The 22,188-nt window shown below is 36.2% G+C and overlaps 1 protein-coding gene and 1 pseudogene across 1 annotated transcript; one reads left to right on the top strand and one right to left on the bottom strand.

The window, feature by feature from the left end:
• Positions 1–1,714: 1,714 nt before the first annotated feature.
• LOC113347731 (puromycin-sensitive aminopeptidase-like) lies at positions 1,715–5,448 on the top strand. The gene is made up of 2 exons (XM_026591400.1): positions 1,715–2,002; positions 2,094–5,448. Exon 2 carries the CDS (start codon positions 2,566–2,568, stop codon positions 5,239–5,241), a length of 2,676 nt encoding a protein of 891 aa, XP_026447185.1. The 5' UTR covers positions 1,715–2,002; positions 2,094–2,565; the 3' UTR covers positions 5,242–5,448.
• A 16,183-nt stretch (positions 5,449–21,631) lies between these two features.
• Positions 21,632–21,731, bottom strand: LOC113354761 (annotated as a pseudogene).
• Positions 21,732–22,188: the final 457 nt, after the last annotated feature.

A 22,188-nucleotide genomic window follows, 5' to 3' on the forward strand; every position in this document is an offset into this window, starting at 1 on the left:
TGTTCTTGGCCTGAAGAGACTGGATAGGGATGAACTTCAAGGCTCCAGTCACCCCATTCAAGATCTGGATCTTCCATACCTACATTAAATCTGATAAGGTGCAAGCTGAAGGGGTGCATTCTAGGATGAGTGAGGATAAAAATCTCTATGCAATCTTCAGTTAGGTGACCCAATCTTTTGTAGTAATTTTTAAGTAGTCTCGGAAGCTCAAGGTATTGGAAAGAAATCCAATATCATCATCATAGTTATTTGGGGTTCGGGTACCATAAACTAAAGGTTGAGATAGATTAATTCTTAACTTGATATACATGCTGTTGTAACCAGAAAGAGATGGAATGAGATTGTCGAAATCAACAAGCTCTCCTAGTACAGAGGTAATATTTTTGAGAGGTATGTATTGGGTTTGCTCTGGATGAAGATTATGCAAAATGATTTCAAAAATTTGACTATTTAGAGAGATTATTTCCGGGTTCAGATACGGATTCCAAGAGTGCAACATGAAAATATCACCATAAATGACTGTAGTCCCCTGCTCAATCACTCTTAACATTTCATAAGGATGTTCAAAATTAATGAGGTAATAGAACCGACTAAATTTGCTAATAGAAAACCCACATTCAATAAACCATCTATAACTTAAAGCACATTTAACGTTAAAGGATTTTTTGTTCAATCTGGTTAAAAAACCACCAACAAACTTATGCTACCATTGCTTAACAAGGTTATTATAAAACCTTACCTGGCTTTCAAATTTCCAACGATTAGACATGGTAAATAAAACAGCTACAACAGCAGAACGGACAGGGAAACAAAGACAATAAAGAGAATAAGAGAAAACTAAAAGCAGGGGGATCTAGAGAAAACAAGTTCAACAATTTGCATAAAACTGAGCAGTATGAGTTCAATTTATAAGTGAATGCACAAACAAATATGAGAGGCATAATGATTACAATCCATGAAAGCTATATGTTTTAGTGGGGTGTTTAAATAAATAAGCCCAGAAAAAAGGATTGTTGAAGAGAGGATTATGAAATGATTACAACGGCAGGTAAAATCTAATTAGCTTATGGAAACGATGAATCTATATTACGTTGCCACCTAGAGCAATATGTTTGCAACCCTGAATCAACTAAGATCCCTAATTGCAAGAGAGAGGTGAGGCAAATAGATAGAGAGATAAAAAGTAATACCTCAGAATTGGGTTATCAAATCCGTTTTCAACAGACCGATTGAGGAACAACTCTTTTGACTCGGGTCCAATTTCTTCTTTGTTTGATACTTGAATTGAATTGCAAGAAAGAGAATTCGAGAACCCTGGTCTTCTGGTTCGAATAAGCTTGATGTGGGACATATGAGGTTATCGATACAGGCAGCAACACCAACATATCTTCATCGAAATAGTCAAAATCGGTACATCCAGATCTTAATTATTTTATCAAAATGGAAATTTTATTTAATATTCTGTGATCTTGTAATCACTATCGACTCACAAAACATGAAATCAATAATTTTTCTAGGGTCTAAAACATACACTATAACAACAAATATTTAATGTGGAGGCCCAGGTCGTCATCTAGCCAACGACGACCTTGAATGCTAGAAGAGAAAAAACAGCTAACCCATTACCCATTTCGTATCGGCTCATATCGGCCGATATCATCGAGAAAATAATGTACCGTCGATATACTGCGTATCGCTCCAGAGCGATATCCGATATTTCGCCTTGGGGCCCTTTTTTTTTATCATTGATAATCTCAATATTGAAACAGCAAGGTCATCCGATCCCGTTCTCAGGATTTATTGCCTTAATTTGGAATCTCTGAACCTCACAAATCAACATCTCCAGCAAAATCTTTATCAGAAACCAACATCGAAACCCAAGAGTTCGTCAAAATTTGATTATCCAGAAGTAATTGCCATTATTCTAGGTTCAAATCCTAGTAATAATAAACTCATCGCTTCTGATGATTTCAACGGTATTCTTCTCGCCGAAATTATCAGCGTAAGTAAATCCCTTCTCTCTACCATTAAATCTATCAAGTTTTCTTCTAATTTTCTGTCTCCCTAACTTTTTCGTTTGGATTTTCTTGTAGGCTGAAATGAAAATTCAAAGATAAATGGTTCGCTTGTGTATTCTATAGGTGAAACTGATCAGTTAAGTTCATACTTCTTCTTCATTTTAGGTCATTTTTTCCCAAATTGTTGGATTATTACCCACAACACTAGTATTTGATTAGAAAATTTCAAAGTTAATCATATTTTCTTTTCCTGCAATTGATTTGGTAAAAATAAATAAATCTGGTGTTCCTGTAATTGAAAAGTTCTAAATAGAGGATTCATTCTAGAATATATATCCTTCTTAGTCTAGGAAAAGCATTGGGAATAGGAATACCAATTTGAACAAGAAAGGATAAGGAAGATTATTATATATACAAAGTTAAAAAGTTTTAAGTGTCAGCAGATTCATCCACTACTCTTTTCCGGTTCTCTTCTCTTTTCTTTAAGTTCTAGGATTAAGCAGCACAATTCCGAGGAGCAACACAACCTTAACCAAGCCGGGCAGAGATGGAAACCCCTAAGGAGATTTTCTTGAAGGATTACAAGAAGCCTGATTACTACTTCCATACGGTTGATCTGACGTTTTCTTTGGGTGAGGAGCACACAATTGTTTCTTCAAGCATAACTGTTTACCAAAGAATTGAAGGAAACTCTTCTGCACCTCCTTCACTGGTGTTAGATGGGGTGGATCTTAAGCTGGTATCAATCAAAGTTGATGGCAAGCAACTGCAGAAAGAAGATTATCACTTGGATGCACGCCATCTGACAATCTCATCACCACCAAGTACAGCAAGATTCAGTTTAGAGATTGTTACAGAGATACAACCTCAGAAGAACACATCTCTCGAGGGACTCTACAAATCTTCTGGAAATTTTGTTACACATTGCGAAGCTGAGGGTTTTCGGAAGATAACATATTACCAGGATCGCCCTGACATCATGGCTAAGTACACTTGCAGGGTCGAAGGCGATAAGGCGCTATATCCAGTACTGCTGTCGAATGGAAATCTAGTAGAGGAAGGAAATCTGGAGGGTGGTAAACATTATGCAGTTTGGGAGGATCCTCACAAGAAACCATGCTACTTGTTTGCATTGGTTGCTGGACAGTTGCAGAGCAGGGATGACTCTTTCGTCACCCGGTCGGGGAGGAATGTGTCGCTTAAGATTTGGACAACTGCACAGGATTTACCAAAAACTGCTCATGCCATGAATTCTCTCAAGGCAGCTATGAAGTGGGATGAGGATGTTTTTGGTCTTGAGTATGACTTGGATCTTTTCAACATCGTGGTGGTTGCAGATTTTAACATGGGAGCCATGGAGAACAAGAGTTTGAATATTTTCAATTCAGTGCTTGTTTTGGCGTCACCTGAGACTGCTTCAGATGCAGAATATGCTAGAATTCAAGGGGTTATCGCTCACGAGTATTTCCATAACTGGACTGGAAACAGGGTAACATGTCGTGACTGGTTCCAGCTGACTTTGAAGGAAGGTCTTACCGTCTTTCGGGATCAAGAATTTTCTTCTGACATGGGAAGCCGTTCAGTTAAGAGGATAGAAGATGTTTCGTTTCTCCGTAACAATCAGTTTCCAGAGGATGCTGGTCCTATGGCTCATCCAGTACGACCACATTCCTATATTAAGATGGACAATTTCTACACCTCTACGGTTTATAGAAAGGGAGCTCAAGTTGTCAGGATGTACAAAACTTTGTTAGGAAGTGAAGGTTTCAGAAGAGGGATGGATCTTTATTTTAAGAGGCATGATGGTCAAGCTGTAACGTGTGAAGACTTTTATGCTGCAATGCGAGATGCAAATGATGCAGACTTCGCAAATTTATTGCATTGGTACTCTCAGGCAGGGACACCAACTATGAATGTTACATCATTCTACAACTCTGAAGCCAAGACGTACTCTTTGAAGTTTAGTCAACAGGTGCCTCCTACTCCAGGCCAGGCAGTAAAAGAACCAATGCTCATACCTGTGGCGGTTGGTCTGCTTGACTCAAACGGGAAGGATATGCCTCTCACATCCGTGTATCGTGATGGTATGCTTCAGGTGGTTTCTACAGATGGCCAACCAGCCTATACTACAGTTCTTAAGATAACTAAGAAGGAAGAAGAATTTGATTTCTCTGAAATATCTGAACGCCCAGTTCCATCTCTCTTGCGAGGATACAGCGCTCCTGTTCGCCTCACCTCCGATCTTACTGATACCGATCTCTTTTTTCTACTTGCTTATGATTCAGATGAGTTTAATCGTTGGGAGGCAGGGCAAGTATTGTCTAGAAAGTTGATGCTTAGCTTGGCTGCTGATTTCCAGCAAAACAAACCACTAGCTCTGAACGCAGACTTTGTGCATGGGTTCAGAAGCATGCTTACTGACGGTAGCTTGGATAAAGAATTCATTGCTAAGGCAATTAATCTGCCTGGGGTAGGGGAGATCACGGAAATGATGGATATTGCTGATCCTGATGCTGTTCATGCTGTCCGATCTTTCATTATGAAGCATCTTGCTTCTGAACTCAAAGCAGAATTTTTGAAAACGGTTGAAAACAACAGAAGCTCTGATCCATACATCTTCAACCACTCCAATGTATCACGACGCGCTTTAAAGAACACTGCTCTTTCCTATTTGGCTACTCTTGAGGATTCCCAGATCACAGAACTTGCTCTGAATGAGTACAAGACCGCAACGAACATGACGGACCAGTTTGCAGCTCTAACAGCCTTGGTCCAACACCCTAGCAAAACCCGTGATGATGTTCTAGCTGATTTCTACGGCAAGTGGGAACATGACTATTTGGTTGTAAATAAATGGTTTGGTCTTCAAGCCATTTCAGATATTCCTGGAAATGTCGAGAATGTGCGCAAGCTGCTAAAGCATCCTGCCTTTGACTTGCGCAATCCAAACAAGGTGCGCTCACTCGTTGGAGGATTCTGCGGGTCACCAGTTAATTTTCATGCAAAGGATGGATCAGGCTACAAATTCTTGGGGGAGATTGTACTTCAACTTGACAAACTAAACCCCCAGGGTGCCTCGCGTATGGTGTCTGCCTTGTCGAGGTGGAGGCGTTATGATGAGACTAGACAGGCGCATGCTAAGGCACAACTGGAGATGATACTGTCAACCAATGGACTTTCTGAGAATGTGTTTGAAATAGCCTCAAAAAGCTTAGCTGCTTAGTTATATGTTCGGGTTCACTCTTATCCGCAGATCCATCCGGGGTAATTAGGTCTGTTTTCTAAGTTTATTTCTTATGCAGATTTTAGTTTAGTAAAATAGACATTCAGAAATATGATAGTAGTAAAATTGCAGTTCCAAGTTTTTTTGTTTAAAATTCTTTCTGTTTACTTATTATTTATGTGCAATGGATGCTGTTTCTCTGTTGAATTTTTATTTTCTTCTAAAAGATGGGGGCGTTTATATGAATAAGGCAGTCAATTTTCCCTTCTTAAAAAAAGGAAGCGGTAAATGTGGACAAGTGCCCCTACTTGCCAACTTGCTCCTAAAGGCTAGTTGCCTCGTGGCTATTCAAGTTTTTATGACAGCGAGCTAAATTGACGTCTTCTATTAAACCACTAAATTCAAATTCTGAAACTTTTGTTTCTGATTCAAGAACCTAAAAGAACCTGATTTGAAAATGAGATATAAATTCTCAACGCAAGGTCCGTAGTGAGGTAGTAAGTGTTGAGTTTATTCCACTTGTTAATTAACTATTATTTGGGGGCTTCATTGGATTGGCAAACCCTCCATTTATTTAGATTTTGACTGGACAAGTAGGTTAAATTGATGAAGTTATGGTTTAGAAAAGAAGAATTCTGAGATGATTACGTCTAGGAGTCTTATCGCCCTAGCTGTAAAGCATGAAAATCCCAACCAGGTTAGAAAAAGAACTCCCAGTTATAATGTATTTTTTTTTTTTGAAATACTCCCGGTTACAATGTATCTTTACGGTTAGGACAATTCAAAATCCTAACCATATTTTCCTAGGAGTAAGTTGTTTAGTTTTCTGGGTTCGAATAGGGGCTTGGACTTGACTTTCGTGTATAAAAAAAGTTGTTCAGCTTCAGGAGAAGTCTCGACACTTTCCTGTTATTTTGTCTAGGAATTTCCTCACCGTAAATATATTTTTCCCAACCGTAACCTTTGTATCCTAGCCAGTCGTAGTTACTTTTATGGGTAAGTCATATAGTATTTGTTATCGGTGCACGAGTCTTGCTGTTGGGTAGTGTTTTGTTTCCCAACTGTAATTGCCTTTCTGAAACTGGATTGTTTTCCTCTTCTTATATATTTGTATCAACTTTTGAAATCGAAAAAATGAAAAAAAAAAAGGACCACAAGAACACCATAAATGTATGATGTTTCTATGATGATTGTATGTACACTATATCATTTATTTTTGTTTTTCAAATTATATACAAGTATTGAAGTTTGTGATTTTGATATGAAAATAGGTCGGGTGAGCTAAGTGGTTGGTTAATGACCAGACCCGTTATATTGATGCTGGGAAGATGTTAAAGTTAAACAGTCAAAAACAAAGAGATTTGATTCTCATACGTCATGAGTTACATAATCCTGTATAAGTATATATATACTTACGAGACAAAAAGTTGGTTGTAGTGATGGGTTATGCACTTGTTTAACTTTAGTGTTTTCAGCTTATGAAAAATACTAGAACCCCCTATTATATGGGTTTAATATATAGAAGCTCCACTAAATGGATCCTTCCATATCAACTCCGTACTTTCACTTTTTAATATTTCTAGGTGCAGAACTTTTGATTTCAGGGCTTGGTAACAAAGTTTACGGTTTGGGGGAAATTCGTAATACCAAGAATACCTTTTACTATATATACCTAATGAAATAGGCTATAGGTTTCATTTCCAGATTCATTTTCATTTTCAATTTCTCTCACTTCTCTCTCGTCTCTGCTCTGAATAAAATTAGGGTTCTTTCATCAAACCGAAGAAAACGATTGCAGAGAGCAAGAAAATGATTCTCGCTCCATCGAGAAAATCATGTCACCATTGTTAGAGATCTCTGAAAACAAACTACCAGGAGGAATTTTAACACAATCGATCTGTAAATTACTACCTGGATCTTCTTCGTATTTTTTCTTACTTTACTCAAAACTCCAATTCAAACACCTCGCAAACAACGAAACCCTAGAAATTCATCAACTCCTCCAGTGAAACGAACTCCAAATCTTCTTCACAACGAATCCAAAGATGTAAGATCGAGACAAAAACAAAACCAAAATCTCTATCCTAACCTTTTTCTTCTTACTTCGTATACTGATTTTGTGTTTTGTTTCTGTTTTTGGTTTATGAAGATTGTTTCTCCATCTCAGATGATGATTTCACCCATTCCTGAAGAAACTAAAGTAACGTTACTAGATCTCAAATCATCTATGGAGTCTGTAGAGATTCTTGATTCTTATTTTCTTGTTTCTCCAAAAGCAGATGATCAGGTAAGTCTGTTTTATGCTCTGATTTCAAATTACTTAATATTTTCTCAAAATTTGATTGATAAATGCGGAATCAAATCGATTATGATGTTGTTGTTATGTTTTTCAATTCCAGAATCCCATTTTCGATACCGATTCGTCTCTCTCAGCTCTATCTGAAATCACCAGTTGCACCGTGACTCCGGCTCTAGCTAAATCTGTACCTCTCTCAGCTTCATCTGAAATCACCAGCTACACAGTGAATTCAAGTCAAGATAATCTGACGAATCTGAAATCTCAACCACAACAGAAATTTCCGAAGTAATTATTCACATAATTTTTAAATTTCCTCACAATTCATTGATGTTTTTATTCAATCTAAAGTATAATGTATTTTAGTTGCAAAATATTGAGTTCCCTGATGATTCAACTCTAGGTGTTTCATTTGAAGTCATTAACAGCAGCGTCAACGTTTCTCCTAATGAATCTGCAGAATCAGAAGCTAAAATTTTGGTAAAATTTTAATTTTGTCTTTCCTTGCTAGATGTTAGGTGTACTTATTTGTTTCTTATATTGTTAGGAACAAGAAAACTCTGGTGAGAAGCAGGTCAATTATCAGTGTCGATGTTCGTTTCTGGAAGTAAGCTTTGATTGCTTATTTTCCCTTCATAGTGAAGTAATAGTTTAGCTTTACATATACTCTGTGGTGTATAAGCTATTAACATTTGTTGTTTTTACAGATATATAATGAGAAGATAGGTGATTTACTTGATCCCACGCAGCGAAACCTTAAAGTGGATATTTTCGGCCAATTAGTCACTCTCTTAAGCTTTCCTTTAGAAGGTATTGGTTCTCTTTTTCCTTTTCATGGCAATTCTATTTTGTTTCTTCTTCTGTTTTGAGTTATGCTATCACTCTCTGTTCACTTGTAATGTTGGATGCTAAGTATGTTGTACTAGCTTTTCAGTTATTCAAACTTGAAATCATAGGTTTTCGTTATCTTAGATGCTTATTTTGTGTAAAATTCAGGCAATGTACAAAAGAGACAAGCTGAAAAATGAGCTCACAGTCAATATTTGACAGTTCAACGGATTATCAATGAGCTCAGAGTAAAGGTACGTCCTTACACTAAAGAGTTGAAATTGCTGTGACAATTCCAGTTGAATCTTTTAGCTTCTAGCTTATGTTCTCATGTTCCTGTTGATATTTCTGATACTCTGCATCATAAATTTATCATGATTTAACCCAGCAATAATCAACATTACTTGTTTCAAAGAGAAAATTTCTTAGATATACAACCCTTTCCAAAATGTGTATGATTCGCTAACTAGCATTGACAGACACAAACTATGGATGTGTAATAGTAGTTACACATGCTAATTAGATAATTTACACAAGCTAAATGGATGTGTATCTACTAGTTACGCATGCTAATTATATGTGTAACTTATAGTAACACATGCTAATTTGATAGGATATGCATATGCAGTTCTTAGAGGCATACGTGCTGATCTTGTTGAAACTCGTCTGCTGATCTACTGGTTTGGTGTTATTTTATGAAGGGAAACACATTAGGAAGTTGGTTAAAGATGGATTCACCAGCTGCAAACCAACCCAGATTCACTCTCGATCTCATGCACGAAGAATGACAAAAGCCATGTGTTAGTTTAGGCCTTCATAAAAACAATTGGATTGGCTGCAAAAATGTATAAGAACCTTTCAAACTATTGGTAAATCGCTTAGTCTTAATATTTTCTAGTATGTATCTCAGTATGTATTTCTATGGAAGTAATTTACGGATCAATTGATCTCTATGCAGGTCTGAATGTGGTATGCGCGCACTGACAAGATACCATTTGCACAGAGCTAAAATTTCTTGGTTCAATTGAGCTAAAATTTCTTGTTTTTAGCTTCCTTCCAGTGCTACATTAGAGTCTAAATCTAATTTACTTAGTTTGCTGTTTGACTTGGAGGCTTGAACACTGAGGTGGCTAGTAGCACTGAAAAGTCTTTCAGTTTCAAAAAGTGCTAGTATTGTACCTTCATTTTAAGAATGGTTCCCTGCTCCTCGTGGTGCTGGTATTGTTGCTGCTAGAGTTCCTAAGAAGGTTTTGCAGTTTGCCGGTATTGATGATGTTTTCACTTCTTCTCGTGGATCTACCAAAACCCATGGAAACTTCGCCAAGGTTTGCATCTCTATCTTACACTATTTGTATTAGTTTGATGTAGAAGTTTTATTTGCATAGAGAATGAATGCCTACTTTGTATGTTGATTGAATACTGGTTATTGTTAGCTTGTATCATGTAGCGTAACTGCATATTTTGTTGTTGAATTGGTCGTGTAACTGCCGGCTGTACAAGCCATATGGATGTGTAACCCCCGATTACACCAGCCATATGATTGTCCCATTATCCATATTGTTTTCCTTTTTCTTATTGTTGTTTTGTAGTTAAAATGGTAACTCTTCTTTCATATCTTGTAGTGTCGATCCCTAATTGATGAATTATCAACATCTCACTCAATAGACCTGCAACAATGTGCGTATGAGATGCAAGCAGTGCTGAGCTTCAATGCTCGTGTTGTTGGAAGTATACTGCCATTAAATGCAAGTTGTGAAGAGATTGAGGTTAAATTTTATTTCAAGTGTCTTTTTTCATCTTTGTTTGTCTCCTGATTTATGCTACTTGACGTATAATTCGGAAGATATGAAAGAGGTTTTTCTTCTGCATTTTCAAAAAATATTAGTATTGTACTTTCAATTTCAATCTAAAATCGTATTGTGGTAGTATTGCTTTTCTTACAGTTTTGTCATTTTACTAAGAAGTTAGGTTTGCTAGGATTGTTACCGAGATTTCTATGGTAGATTATAGGATGTTAAAATCGTTAGTTCCTTTGCCTAATGTGTATGTGTAACTCCTAGTTATACATTTTATATGCATGTGTAACTCCAATTTACACATGTAAGATGCATGTATAACTCCTAATTACACATGCATGTACCTAGTGTAATTGGAAATTACACATGAATATATCATGTGTAATTATTAGTTACACATGAATATGACTTTTGATGGCTTATGTTATCCATTTCTTTTGGCAGAAAAACAATCCTTTGGTCCAATAATTAGAAAAGCTGCTCGTATTCTCACTGCACCTAACCAGCCCCGTATTCTGATGATATTTTCTCGTGGACCGGTGATTTTTTTTGGATCTGGTTATGCTAAAGAGCATCGGTAAAGTTCCTTATCACGTTGATTTTTATTTTTATTTGGACAAGCATGATGTTTTTCACCTTTGGTATATCCAACAATACTGCCATTAGATGGAATTGTTGGAGTTGGTGGTTATCCGTTGATATTCATGTGTGTGTAACAGTTGGTACACCTATCAATATGAATGTGTAAATCCTAATTACACATGCAATATGCATGTGTAACTCTTAGTTATACAATTCAAATGCATGTGTAACTGCTAGATACACTAGTCAGATATATGTGAAATTGAATGTACATTGTTGTATGTATTGTTCATTTAAGCTTATAAAAATTGATTGCTTGTTGTGATATCTCAGGTTTCCGATAACTTCATAAAAGCTAATTGCTTATTTGTGGTATTTGGTCTTACTGGAATTGGAGTTGACCCTGAATACACAAGTCAGATGCATGTGTAACTCTCAATTAGACTAGATAGATGCATATGTAACTTTCAATTACACTAGAAATATGCATGTATAACTTCTAGTTACACATTCTAAGAAATTATTGTAAATAAATATTAAAGTAATACATGTATTTTTTGTATGCGTTCTTTTTGATGTCTATTTTTTTGATGTGTAACTTTGCATCACACATGTCATAAGGATGTGTAACTTCTGGATACACATGCGATGTACATGTGTAACTTCTGTTTACACATTCACATTATACTTTAACAATTTTGGGCCTATATTTAATAATTTTGGGCTTAAATTTGAATTTTATTTAATTTGGGGCTTGACAATATATAAAAGGACATGTATGTCTTTTAATAACTCGGGGCCTAGATTTAAACTTCTTTTAATTAAGGACCTCATATTATGGGTTATCCATGGGTTGGGCCTTAACCTAATTTTCCATTTCATCTTTTAGTCTGTTAAATGGGTGGGCATTTAGCCCTAATCCGCGGATTTAACCGTAACCAACCGTATTTTCGCTGATGGATTCCAGCCATTCTCTAGTGGATTTGATGCTGATGATAATTTTGAAATCCAGCGGTCCACGGATTAGGCTCGGATGCAACCTTGAAAATCCGTTGGACATCCACACCCGTTTGACTAAGCGCATTTATATAGTTTTTATAGATAGTTTAGGAATTTTTAAGGTGTTTGTTTGGATTATTGTCCATGCCTCTTTTATATATAGAATGCGAAGGTTTTATAAGAAGTCATCTATGTTTGTTTTATTTTTCATTATGAATTTTAACTAAAACAAATCCATTGGATTACCCGTACCCGTTCATCCGTGCATCCATTGGATGCAATTTTGTTATATGTTGGATTGGATACGGATGCCAAATTTAAAATCCATAATGAATTGGATTGGATGGGGATGAAGTAAAAACCGGTGTATACCGGCCCATGCACGCTCTTTGTCCATGAAACTTATATATATATGGATTTGGATTACATAATGGGAATTAAAGGTTACATGTGGCCATGCATGGATTACATAATGGGAATTCAAGATTACACTTTGTTGTAATGCGTTTGGATCCAATGGATGTATATATATATATACGAAATTTGAGAAACCAAAAACCAGACAACAATTATACTTTGTGCTTTGGGAGGAGAAAACCATTCTCTCTGATTTGACCAAGACCTTTCGATCATAGGTTGGCTCCTTTCAAGCGAGGGACGAGTTGCTAGATGGAAACAAGGGTAAGACTTTCATTTAAAGGGTAAAAGACCGTCGCTATACTTGGTCTAGAGGCAAGTACTCAAGGCAGTGGATTGTGAATCCGTGATACACAGGTTCAATCCCCATCATTCGCCCATCAAGAGAAGGGACAGGAAAATCACAATCCCTAAAAAGATGTGTCTTTCAGGTTTTGGTTCTTCTTAGTTGGGTTAGTCGCGTTTCGACCAGAAATGCTATGCTTTTTAAAGACAGGTACAAATTTGCTTGTGGGATGTGAAAAGTAGGTTTCTGAGCTCTCTATCCCTGTAGGCCCGCACCTATGTAGAGTAGATCGTTCAATACCCGCGTCACTCATTTTTGATATATATATGTTTTATAAGAATTCATCTATGTTTGTTTTATTTTTCCATTATAAATTTTAACTAAAACAAATCTTTTGGATTATCCGTACCCAATTTGTTCATCAGTTGCATCTACTAGATGCAAATTTAATAGATGTTGGATTGGATGATGATGCCAAATTTAAAATCCGTAATGAATTGCATTGGACGGAGATGAGGTAAAAATCGGTTCATACCGGACCATGCTCACCCCTAATCACACTTTGTTGTAGTGCGTTTGGTTATGGATTTGGATGAATTTTTTTTTTTTGTTTTTGAGTTGTGGATATTAATTTAGCATGAATAAATAAATTTTAGTGTTTTAATTTTTCTAATCCTAAATACAATGAAGAGAAAGTACATAATGGGAATTCAAGGTTACCTATGGCTAGGTCTATACTTAACAAACCTAGTCTTTTAACACTTCGGTTGGTAATTCTCAAACGTAAGTTAATAGTTCCCAACCTAAATGTATATGGTTCAGTCGTAAGTTTATCTATATTAATTGGAATAAAACTTATGGTCGGGAAAAACTTAAAATCCTAACCATAAGTTGCTAACTTGCGGTTGGATCATGTTTTATCATCCTAGTCGTAAATAGTGTCATGTTTCAATTTCCCATGCACTAACGAAGAAAAGTTGGGTTCCAATAATTTTTTATTTAAATACTCTATAATCTCCGGGTAGCTAGCCCAATTTTCAAACAGAATATGGTTAATTAAAAAAAACATTTTTGCCATGAGTGACCATGACAAATTTTCCCATTCCAATGGGAAGCTAGACCATTTCACCTTACATAGTCATTTTCCACAAATTTAACTCTCTTCTTGTTGTTTTTCTAGCGGAAGTTTGTTAATTATCTTCGTCACGGTTTTCTTTGATGGTAGAATCACGTTCTTGTAATTAGTTTAAACATTGTTCAATATATGCAATGTGAAAAAGTGGGGTCTAACAACCACAGCCAATATTTCGTTCGGCAATCTGAATAGAAAAACTCCAATATACTTTCAAGAGAGTCAACTACACAGTCAGACTCAATCTATAGAAAAGTATATCAAAGAGTTATTTCTCAAGTTCTCAATTCAATCTACAATCAAACAAATAGGAATTTACGAACCCGATTGAATAAGAGAAATAACTTGGACGGTATCACAAACCAATATCCAAGTGTCAATCAATTCAACCAATAACTCAAGGGTCAGATTCAAGAACTGATTGAACTTAACGCACAACCTGTGATATTTCTAATATAAAACGAAATATAATGCGGAAAAGAAATAACACAGACACCAGAAATTTTGTTAACGAGGAAACCGCAAATGCAGAAAAACCCAGGGACCTAGTCCAGCTTTGAACACCACACTGTATTAAGCCGCTACAGACACTAGCCTACTACCAATGAACTTCAGATTGGAATACAGTTGAGCCCTAATCAATCTCACACTGATCAAGGTACAGTTGCGATCCTTACGTCTCTGAATCCCAGAAGGATTTTGCGCACTTGATTCTCTTAGATGATCTCACCCACAACTAAGAGTTGCTACGACTCAAATTCGAAGACTTTATAAACAAATCTGTCGCATACATAAAAGTCTATTGGAATAGATAAATCTGTCTCCCACAGAAATACCTATGAGTTTTGTTCCGTCTTTTGATAAATCAAGGTGCACGGGAACCAATACATAAACCGGACTTATATTCCCGAAAAACAGCCTAGTATTATCAATCACCTCACAATAATCTTAATCGTATGGAAGCGAAACAAGATATTGTGGAATCACAAACGATGAGACGAAAATGTTTGTGACTACTTTTAATCCTACATATTGGAGATAAATATCAAGAAAATCTTAGAAAAGATAATACCCAATCACGATAGTAGAAGTAAGATCAGAACATGCAACTACAAAGAAGATAGTTGGGTCTGGCTTCTCAATCCAAATGAAGTCTTCAAGTCGTTAACATACTGAGTATTGGAGAAGACCTAAGGTTAAAGGAGAATCGACTCTAGTCGCAACTAGTATCACACAGAAGGTGTAGGGATTAGGTTTCCTAGTTTCTAGAGTTCTCCCTTATATAGTTTTAAAATTAGATCTTGCAATATAAGTTACATTGGTAACAAAACATTTGAATATTCATCGTTAGATGAAAACGTGATTAGATTCAAGCTAATATCTTTCAACTGTTATATCGAACTTAGCTTGTTATACACAAATGAAATGTACCTTCATTTAGGTTTGAGTAACCGTACCTGAATGTGTACACTAGGTTGGATCAACATTAGTTAACCAAAGTTAGCTATATGAACACTTTCCTGTCAACCTTATTCATCTTAACCACAACTAGTTCAAATGACTCAAATGAAACTAGTTATAGAGTTGTTCAATTGCTATATTCTCATAGAAGTATATAAGAACACAGTTGAAGCAAAATCGATTTTAATTCACTCGAATTAATCCATGAAAATTATAGCCACGGTTTGCAAAAGATTGCATTCCTTATTATGTAAATGTATTAGTTCAAGTGATAACCGATTCTAGAACTTTAACCACTCAAGTATGCAAGCGGGTACGCATACTTAAGTATCCGGACCAAGTTTGGGTTCTCCAGTATGCGAATGGGCACGCATACCTCCAAAATCATGAGAAATTCCTGGACCTAAACCTTACGCCAGTACGCGTACCGGTATGTGTACTTAGGTACCCGGACTTTCACAAACCAACAGGTACGCATACGAGTATGCATACTATGGTTCCCAGACATGTATTACATATATGGAAGAACACATACTGTGTTCATAATCCATTAATGGTTAAGTGTTCTAAACTTTATTTCAATTAATGAAACATTCTTAGAGGATGACAATAGCTATTTTTATGAACTATTAGCATCAAATGAATTTTCAAGTTATTGAAATAATCATTACGAAACATTCCAAATCTAACCAAATGATTATATCACACAAATCATGTAAGATGTTACTCGGCGATTTTCACATGATCATGTTTTGACTTCCGTCAAATATAAGATGAACTTGGTCGAAGCGAAAGCTTACCAACACATATTTCGAGAAATATGTAAGCGAGTTAAACTCAGCTCGAAATCATAAATGTGCATAATCGAATATTATATGGCAATACGACTTTTGTCTCAATATAAGAGATAGAGTAGAAATAGACTTTCCAAGTGATAGATGAGTTTCAGTCTCCACATACCTTTTACTGACGTCGTTCCAAAATCTCTCCTTGGTAGTTCTTCGTCTTCAAATGATGAATGCCGTGAAGTCTAATGCTCAACTACACAATTTATCCCAGTCCGAGACATCACTATAAGTAGACTAGAAATCAAGACTAATAGTTTTGATCACTAACATTGACAAACAAGCTTGAGATAGAAACGCTTGCGAGTTTGACTGAGAAGTGCTCTAACAATATCCCCCTTTTTCAATTTTAGTGACAAAACTATCAATACATATGGATTACAAAATAAATAAACTTTGTAGCTTCTCATCCAAATGCTTGATCTCCTTGGTTTTTCAACATTCCTCGAAATTTTCATCACTTCCAAGTACTCCAGTGATTCTGAACATGTTCAACTCAGCATCATAGTTTTTGAAGATCCGTAGAAATAACAATGAGAAAACAGTTGCTCTCAATCATTGTTATACAATGTCATAGTATTATTACACAACATCAAAGTCCAATTGTACCACAACTTTGAAAACAATACTACGGTGATATGTATCACCCACCCTTAGTTAATACGTCATCTCACATGAAAACCACTCCCCCTTACATAATGATTCGTAAACCATATGTATTTGTAGTGTGAACTACACATCAATTCTCCCTCTTTTTGTCAATATAAATTGACGAAGGTATGAAAACTAGTGGGATCCTAATAAAATTTTCATAGATATACTTCATGACCAAATGAGAACATATCAACTTGTTTCGATGATTTGACATAGTCGAAACTTAGTGTATTCATCAAGGAGTTTATAAAGATACAAGAAAATTCCTACAATATTCCACATCCGCACTCCCCACAAAGATTTGGCAATTAAGTACAAGTTCATAAAAGAAATTCCCCCCATAAAATTTCATTCCCGAAAGAACAACAAGAGCGACCTTACTTTTGCAAGAAAAGAAGAATTTCTTTGGACATTAACAAATCTCATGAAACATGAATTTGTATCTAAAAATCTCAATTGAATTAAGCACAACGAAAATGATCAATTCAATTTTCCATGCTCAACATAAGAAAACTTACGGACCAACATAGTACATACAAAGATGTGGATCAGGAAAAGACCAATACCGCGGAATAATCAAAGATTCATTCTATTTTTCATCACTATTTGCACAATGACATATAATAAACTTAATCTGTGTAAACAAAAGTTCATCCTATCTTCCATCAATATTTTCATATGACATAATAGGATTAACTTTTGTTGTCAAAATTTCATTCTATCTTTTGTCAATATTTGCGTACTGACATATAATAGAGTTAACTTTTGAACAAATATGAGACAGCCAAGGTTCACAGACGCAAAAACACATATCGCATAAAAATTTGCAATATATAAAACCATAAAGATTAATACTGCAAAATCATCTTCCAAATCAACTTTAGAATTTAAATAAATAAATTTAAAAATATTGCAAGATGAGAATCGTTGGCAATAGCTATGTGTACTCAAAATAATTGCTATTCCAAACCCTAGTTATCCTTCTTAAAAACACAAGAATAAATTCTCATAAGAAGTTTCCTAGACATTGATACCTCTGAAGAATTCTTTATCGTCCCCGAACTCCTTATCGTCAACATCAATGGGAACATAAGGTTTATGAAGATATGAGTCAATTCCAACAAACCTTCTAGACTGATGCCGAACCAGGCCTTCTAAATTTCAAGAGTTCTCAAAACAATAGCCTTTATTTTCCGAATCTCCTTCCTTGTTTCCTTCAACTCTTCAAGAACACCAGAAAACTTTTGAGAGTTTGAAGGGACCACTATTGGCTTCCTCACGTTCCTTCTTTTTCTTTTCAAAGTTGGTGGTAACGGAGATTTATCTTTTTCCTTCATGATTGATGGTTTAACAATCATATTAACATATTTTCCATCAGAAGACATAATGCTTGGAGTGTCCATACGTACAGGATTGTGAGAGGAAATCACAAGTTAATCTCAACAAGCAGTCTTATGATAAAAAGAGTTTCAAGATAAGGAAAAAGGAATGTAGGGTTACGGAACCTTTAAGAACAAAGGTTTGCGCACGTACAACTCACAAACCAAAAAGGGTAGAATTTTCAAGAATAAACCTCTTTTATTGATTAAACAGGGAAGTCCCTTCCAATATCAATTAGATATGAAAAGATGAAAGAATTCCAAACTGCCAAAACACAGCAAAACCAAAAAGAGAACAAAACAAACTAAGATATTTCTCTATTCCTAAACCCTGAGGTGTGCGCAATCTTGTCTCTTTTGATCAGGCACATGAGACAAGATGCACCAAACAACACAATCAAGTTGTGTTGGGGTGAACAAAAATCTGTCCACCATAACCTTTTTGAAAGGAATTCATAGAACCCTATTTCTCAGACACTTTAGACCATACTCTTCTCTTTAGTAGTCTAGTCTTTTATTTGGAAACTAACTTCTTCGAAGACGAGATGAGTTTACATACCTCAGGTGATTTTTGAACAAGTTTGAGCTTGTTTAATAATCGATTTTCTCTTCGTTGAAGTTTGTTTTGTGTTTGTACTTGAAACACTTTGAGAGTTCATGACCTTTGAGAGAACAATAAAAACATGTCAACATGGAGGATGATTCAGATGCCATAGATGTGTTGATAGACACATTTTTGTGTCCGATTTGTCTCGATTCTATATATTGTTAGGGTTCATTTTTGTACTTATTATGGTGTTTTATTTATTTGTAGGTATTTTTGGCCAATAAACATTTCTGGAAAAAATTGGCTTGAAAAGTTGTCGGAAAGCACCCGAAGGACACTTGCTATTCGGACCCCCGGTTTGGATAAGGGGCACCCCCAGGACACCCCTCAAGGCAGCTTCTAAAGTCACCCCTACTCTGGATAGGGGCGCCCCTTTTTCTTCATCGTTCAAAAAACAATTTTGGCGGGAAACTCTGATATTACCTGTGTGAACTTGGCTGCTGCTGTTGGACGTGAAATAACGAGATTCAATGGCTGATTTTTGTTCGACTGGACTCCCTAGAGCATAACAGGGTTGGTATATGTGATTGGATCGAATGAATTGGGTTAGATCGACCGGGAGAAAGAAACAGAGGTGTTGTGGTCACGGGTTACTGTTGGAATATTTTTAGACAATTCAGGGAGATTAAAGGTTAGAAAAGCTTCCCCAACATTCGTAGTTATCTAATAAAGAGTTTGGAAGTATTTGGAGAGGTCAAATACGCGTGAAGAGAGTTTGGCAGAAAAGAAACTCCGAAACTTGATGTGGATATAAACCAAGATTTTGGGGAGATTTTATCGAGCTGTGGCCTATAAAAGGAGAGGGGATAAGTCATATAAGGGTTACGAATCTTTTCAGAGAAGTTTAGAACACCATAGACCTCCACAGATCGAGTTGCAGGAAAATACCTTATTCTGATGCTGCTGCTGAAGAGGAAGAACACGAAGAACATTGACGCACAAGCAACTGTCGCAGAAACTATCATTGTTTCACAGCAAAACCTATGTGTCGTTCATCACAGCTGTTGCATTAGGTCTTTAGATACTATTTCGCCCTGTAACAGTGATTCTGCAACACCAACAAACTGTTGCGAATCGTTTGTATTATCGCTTTTCATCTTTTTAATCATCTTTTGAGCCATAAACAAATATTTTGGGATCATGATTAATATGAGGAGCTAAACCCCATTGCTGAGGCGATAGAGGAAGCTATTTTTCCAACAAAAAGTGGTATATTCTATTTTATCTTTTTATTTGCAATAATTATATGATTATTTTCCTTGAACTATTATTGAATATGATTTTTATTTGAGTGATTGTGATCTATTTTGATGGAGTATGCTTAGTTTTAAGACTTTTGATGCTTCATACTTGGTATTTACAATTACTACTTTTGAAAATCTACTTGTTGCAATATTTTAGAATCAAATTAAACGAGAAAATTGCATAAATCTAAGTATTGGTTTAATCACTTTGAACTAGGAAAATAGTGGAATCTTAGCCTCAGTGTTTCTTTTAATATTGATATCATCTTTGTTTGAGTTCGCTATAATTTTTATTGTGTTTTCTATTTTAGTTCTGAATTTAAGTCTAAAAAAAATCCTTCACAAGTCTTTGAACGAACTTCCACTTATCACTTTGAAAACTACATCAATTTTTGGCGCCACCGAGGAGGACTTGTTTTTAGGGTTTTAGATTTATTTTATTCTTATTTTATTCTTATTTTTTTTTCTTTTCTTTTAGTTTAGGGTTTGTTTATTTTCTTTTAGAAAAAAAAAAACTGTATTAGGGTTTATTATTTTTGTAATTTTTCTTTTCTTTTTGGACTTTTGGACTTTGGGACATTATTTTTTATTACCCTACGGAAGGGTACTTTAAATATAAACTGTTTGCAGAGAAGGAGGACAATTACGATATTGTATCTGCACCTTGGATTCGTACACTTGACATCGGAGTCAGTGGCCCGAGTCGACTACAACCGATTCATCCCCCGTCTGGAACGGGAGGTAAGATTCTAAACACTCGCAAATCCCCTGTCAACGAGTTACTGGACTCCTTCGTATGCATATATGTTGAGGACTGAATACGGACATTTATTTTTCCAGTAAAGGGCAAGGCCTGGCCATACAAGATAAGGGTTCGGATTTCATCACCGTTCTCTTCTTGCCCTCTTTAGGAACACGTAACCTACGCGAACCTAAGCCTAAAATTTTGACTAGAATGAGACCGATAGGGTAACGAGCTTCACAGGAAAGTCATTCGAAAAATATTGGTTACTCTTTTAAGCATACTTCGAAGTTCTTGACGGTTTCAATAAGTTGAATGCGTGACTGCGCCGCCTTGTAATACCGGTGAGGCCTTGGGTATCAAAGCTCTACCGAGCTTCCCTCGCCTCTATTCAACTTACGTTAACTCGGATTGATTCCAGAGGGGTTTGCTTAAATTGTAATGAATTCCCGTTCGAAGGATTAGAAGCTGGTCTAGAAACAATATAAGTGGAGCCATCATGCTTTTTGTTTGCTAGAAATCAATAGGTTTGATTTGGTTGAGTCGGCCTTGATATGTGTTTGCTTACCCTTCCAATTTAGAAAATTTTATTGTGTGCCTGAACGTAAAAGAGAAGCACTAGGTAGATTTGTTAAAGAGAAACCTAATAGTTCGAAGCGTCTCGATTACCTTAATCTAGAGAGTCCGACTTTTGAAGAGTCTGTTTTTGAACGTCCTTTGACTGAGGAGAGAATCCCTGTTGCTCCGATAGCGCCAGAAATGGCAACTTTGAAAGCTTTGTTGAATCAAATTAGGACTACTCGCCCCTCATGTATCAGGTTAGCTGAGACAGAAGCAACTTATGAACTTAAACCTGGGACCTTACAGCTGCTCCCAATCTTTTTAGGGAAAGAAAATGAAAACCCCTATTTCCATGTTACGGACTTTGAGGAAATTTTTAGTACCCTCAGGATTAGAAACCTAGATGATGATGCTTTGAAACTTAGGTTATTCCCCTTTCCCTGAAAGATAAATCTAAATCGTGGCTATATAGTTTGGCTTCCGGGTCAATCGAAACGTATGAACAACTTACATCTGCCTTTTTGAACAAGTTTTTCCCTAGGCACAAAACATCGTCTATTAGGACGCAAATATGCACGTTTTCTCAACAGGAGGTAGAAACTTTGTATAGGTATTTGGAAAGGTTTAATGATTTATTAGCCAAATGTCCTCATCATGGTTTAGAGAAGGTTAGGTTAGTTCAGATCCTTTATGAGGGTTTAGATTATCCCACCACAACCACAGTAGAATCTATGTGTATTGGTGGATTTGAGAACCAAACAATTGATGACGCGATGACATATTTGCATGAAGTCGCCGAAAAGACCCAACAATGGGAAAGTAGTAGGGGACCCCAGAAAACAATTCTTCTCGGCAGAGGAAACGTTAATAGGGTAGAAGGAGGCTATGAATCAGATGCAAAAATTGCTGCTATAGCGAAAAGGTTAGAAGCTTTAAAAGTGGGTAACACTAGTGGTAGATTGGAGCCTTTTTGGGAAGGCCAGAATAATGAAGAGCAAGCCAATGCTCTATATAATAACACTAGGTTTGATAATCGTCAGAAGTTTGATCCATATTCAGAAACCTATAATCCTGGTTGGAGGAACCATCCGAACTTTTCATGGTTTAAGGGCCAGAGT

The sequence above is a fragment of the Papaver somniferum genome, chromosome 2 (genome assembly GCF_003573695.1).
Source record: "Papaver somniferum cultivar HN1 chromosome 2, ASM357369v1, whole genome shotgun sequence".
Taxonomy (NCBI): domain Eukaryota; kingdom Viridiplantae; phylum Streptophyta; class Magnoliopsida; order Ranunculales; family Papaveraceae; genus Papaver; species Papaver somniferum.

Excerpts from the sequence above, each read along its gene's own strand:
- LOC113347731 (XM_026591400.1), top strand. The coding sequence starts at position 2,566 with ATGGAAACCCCTAAGGAGATTTTCTTGAAGGATTACAAGAAGCCTGAT.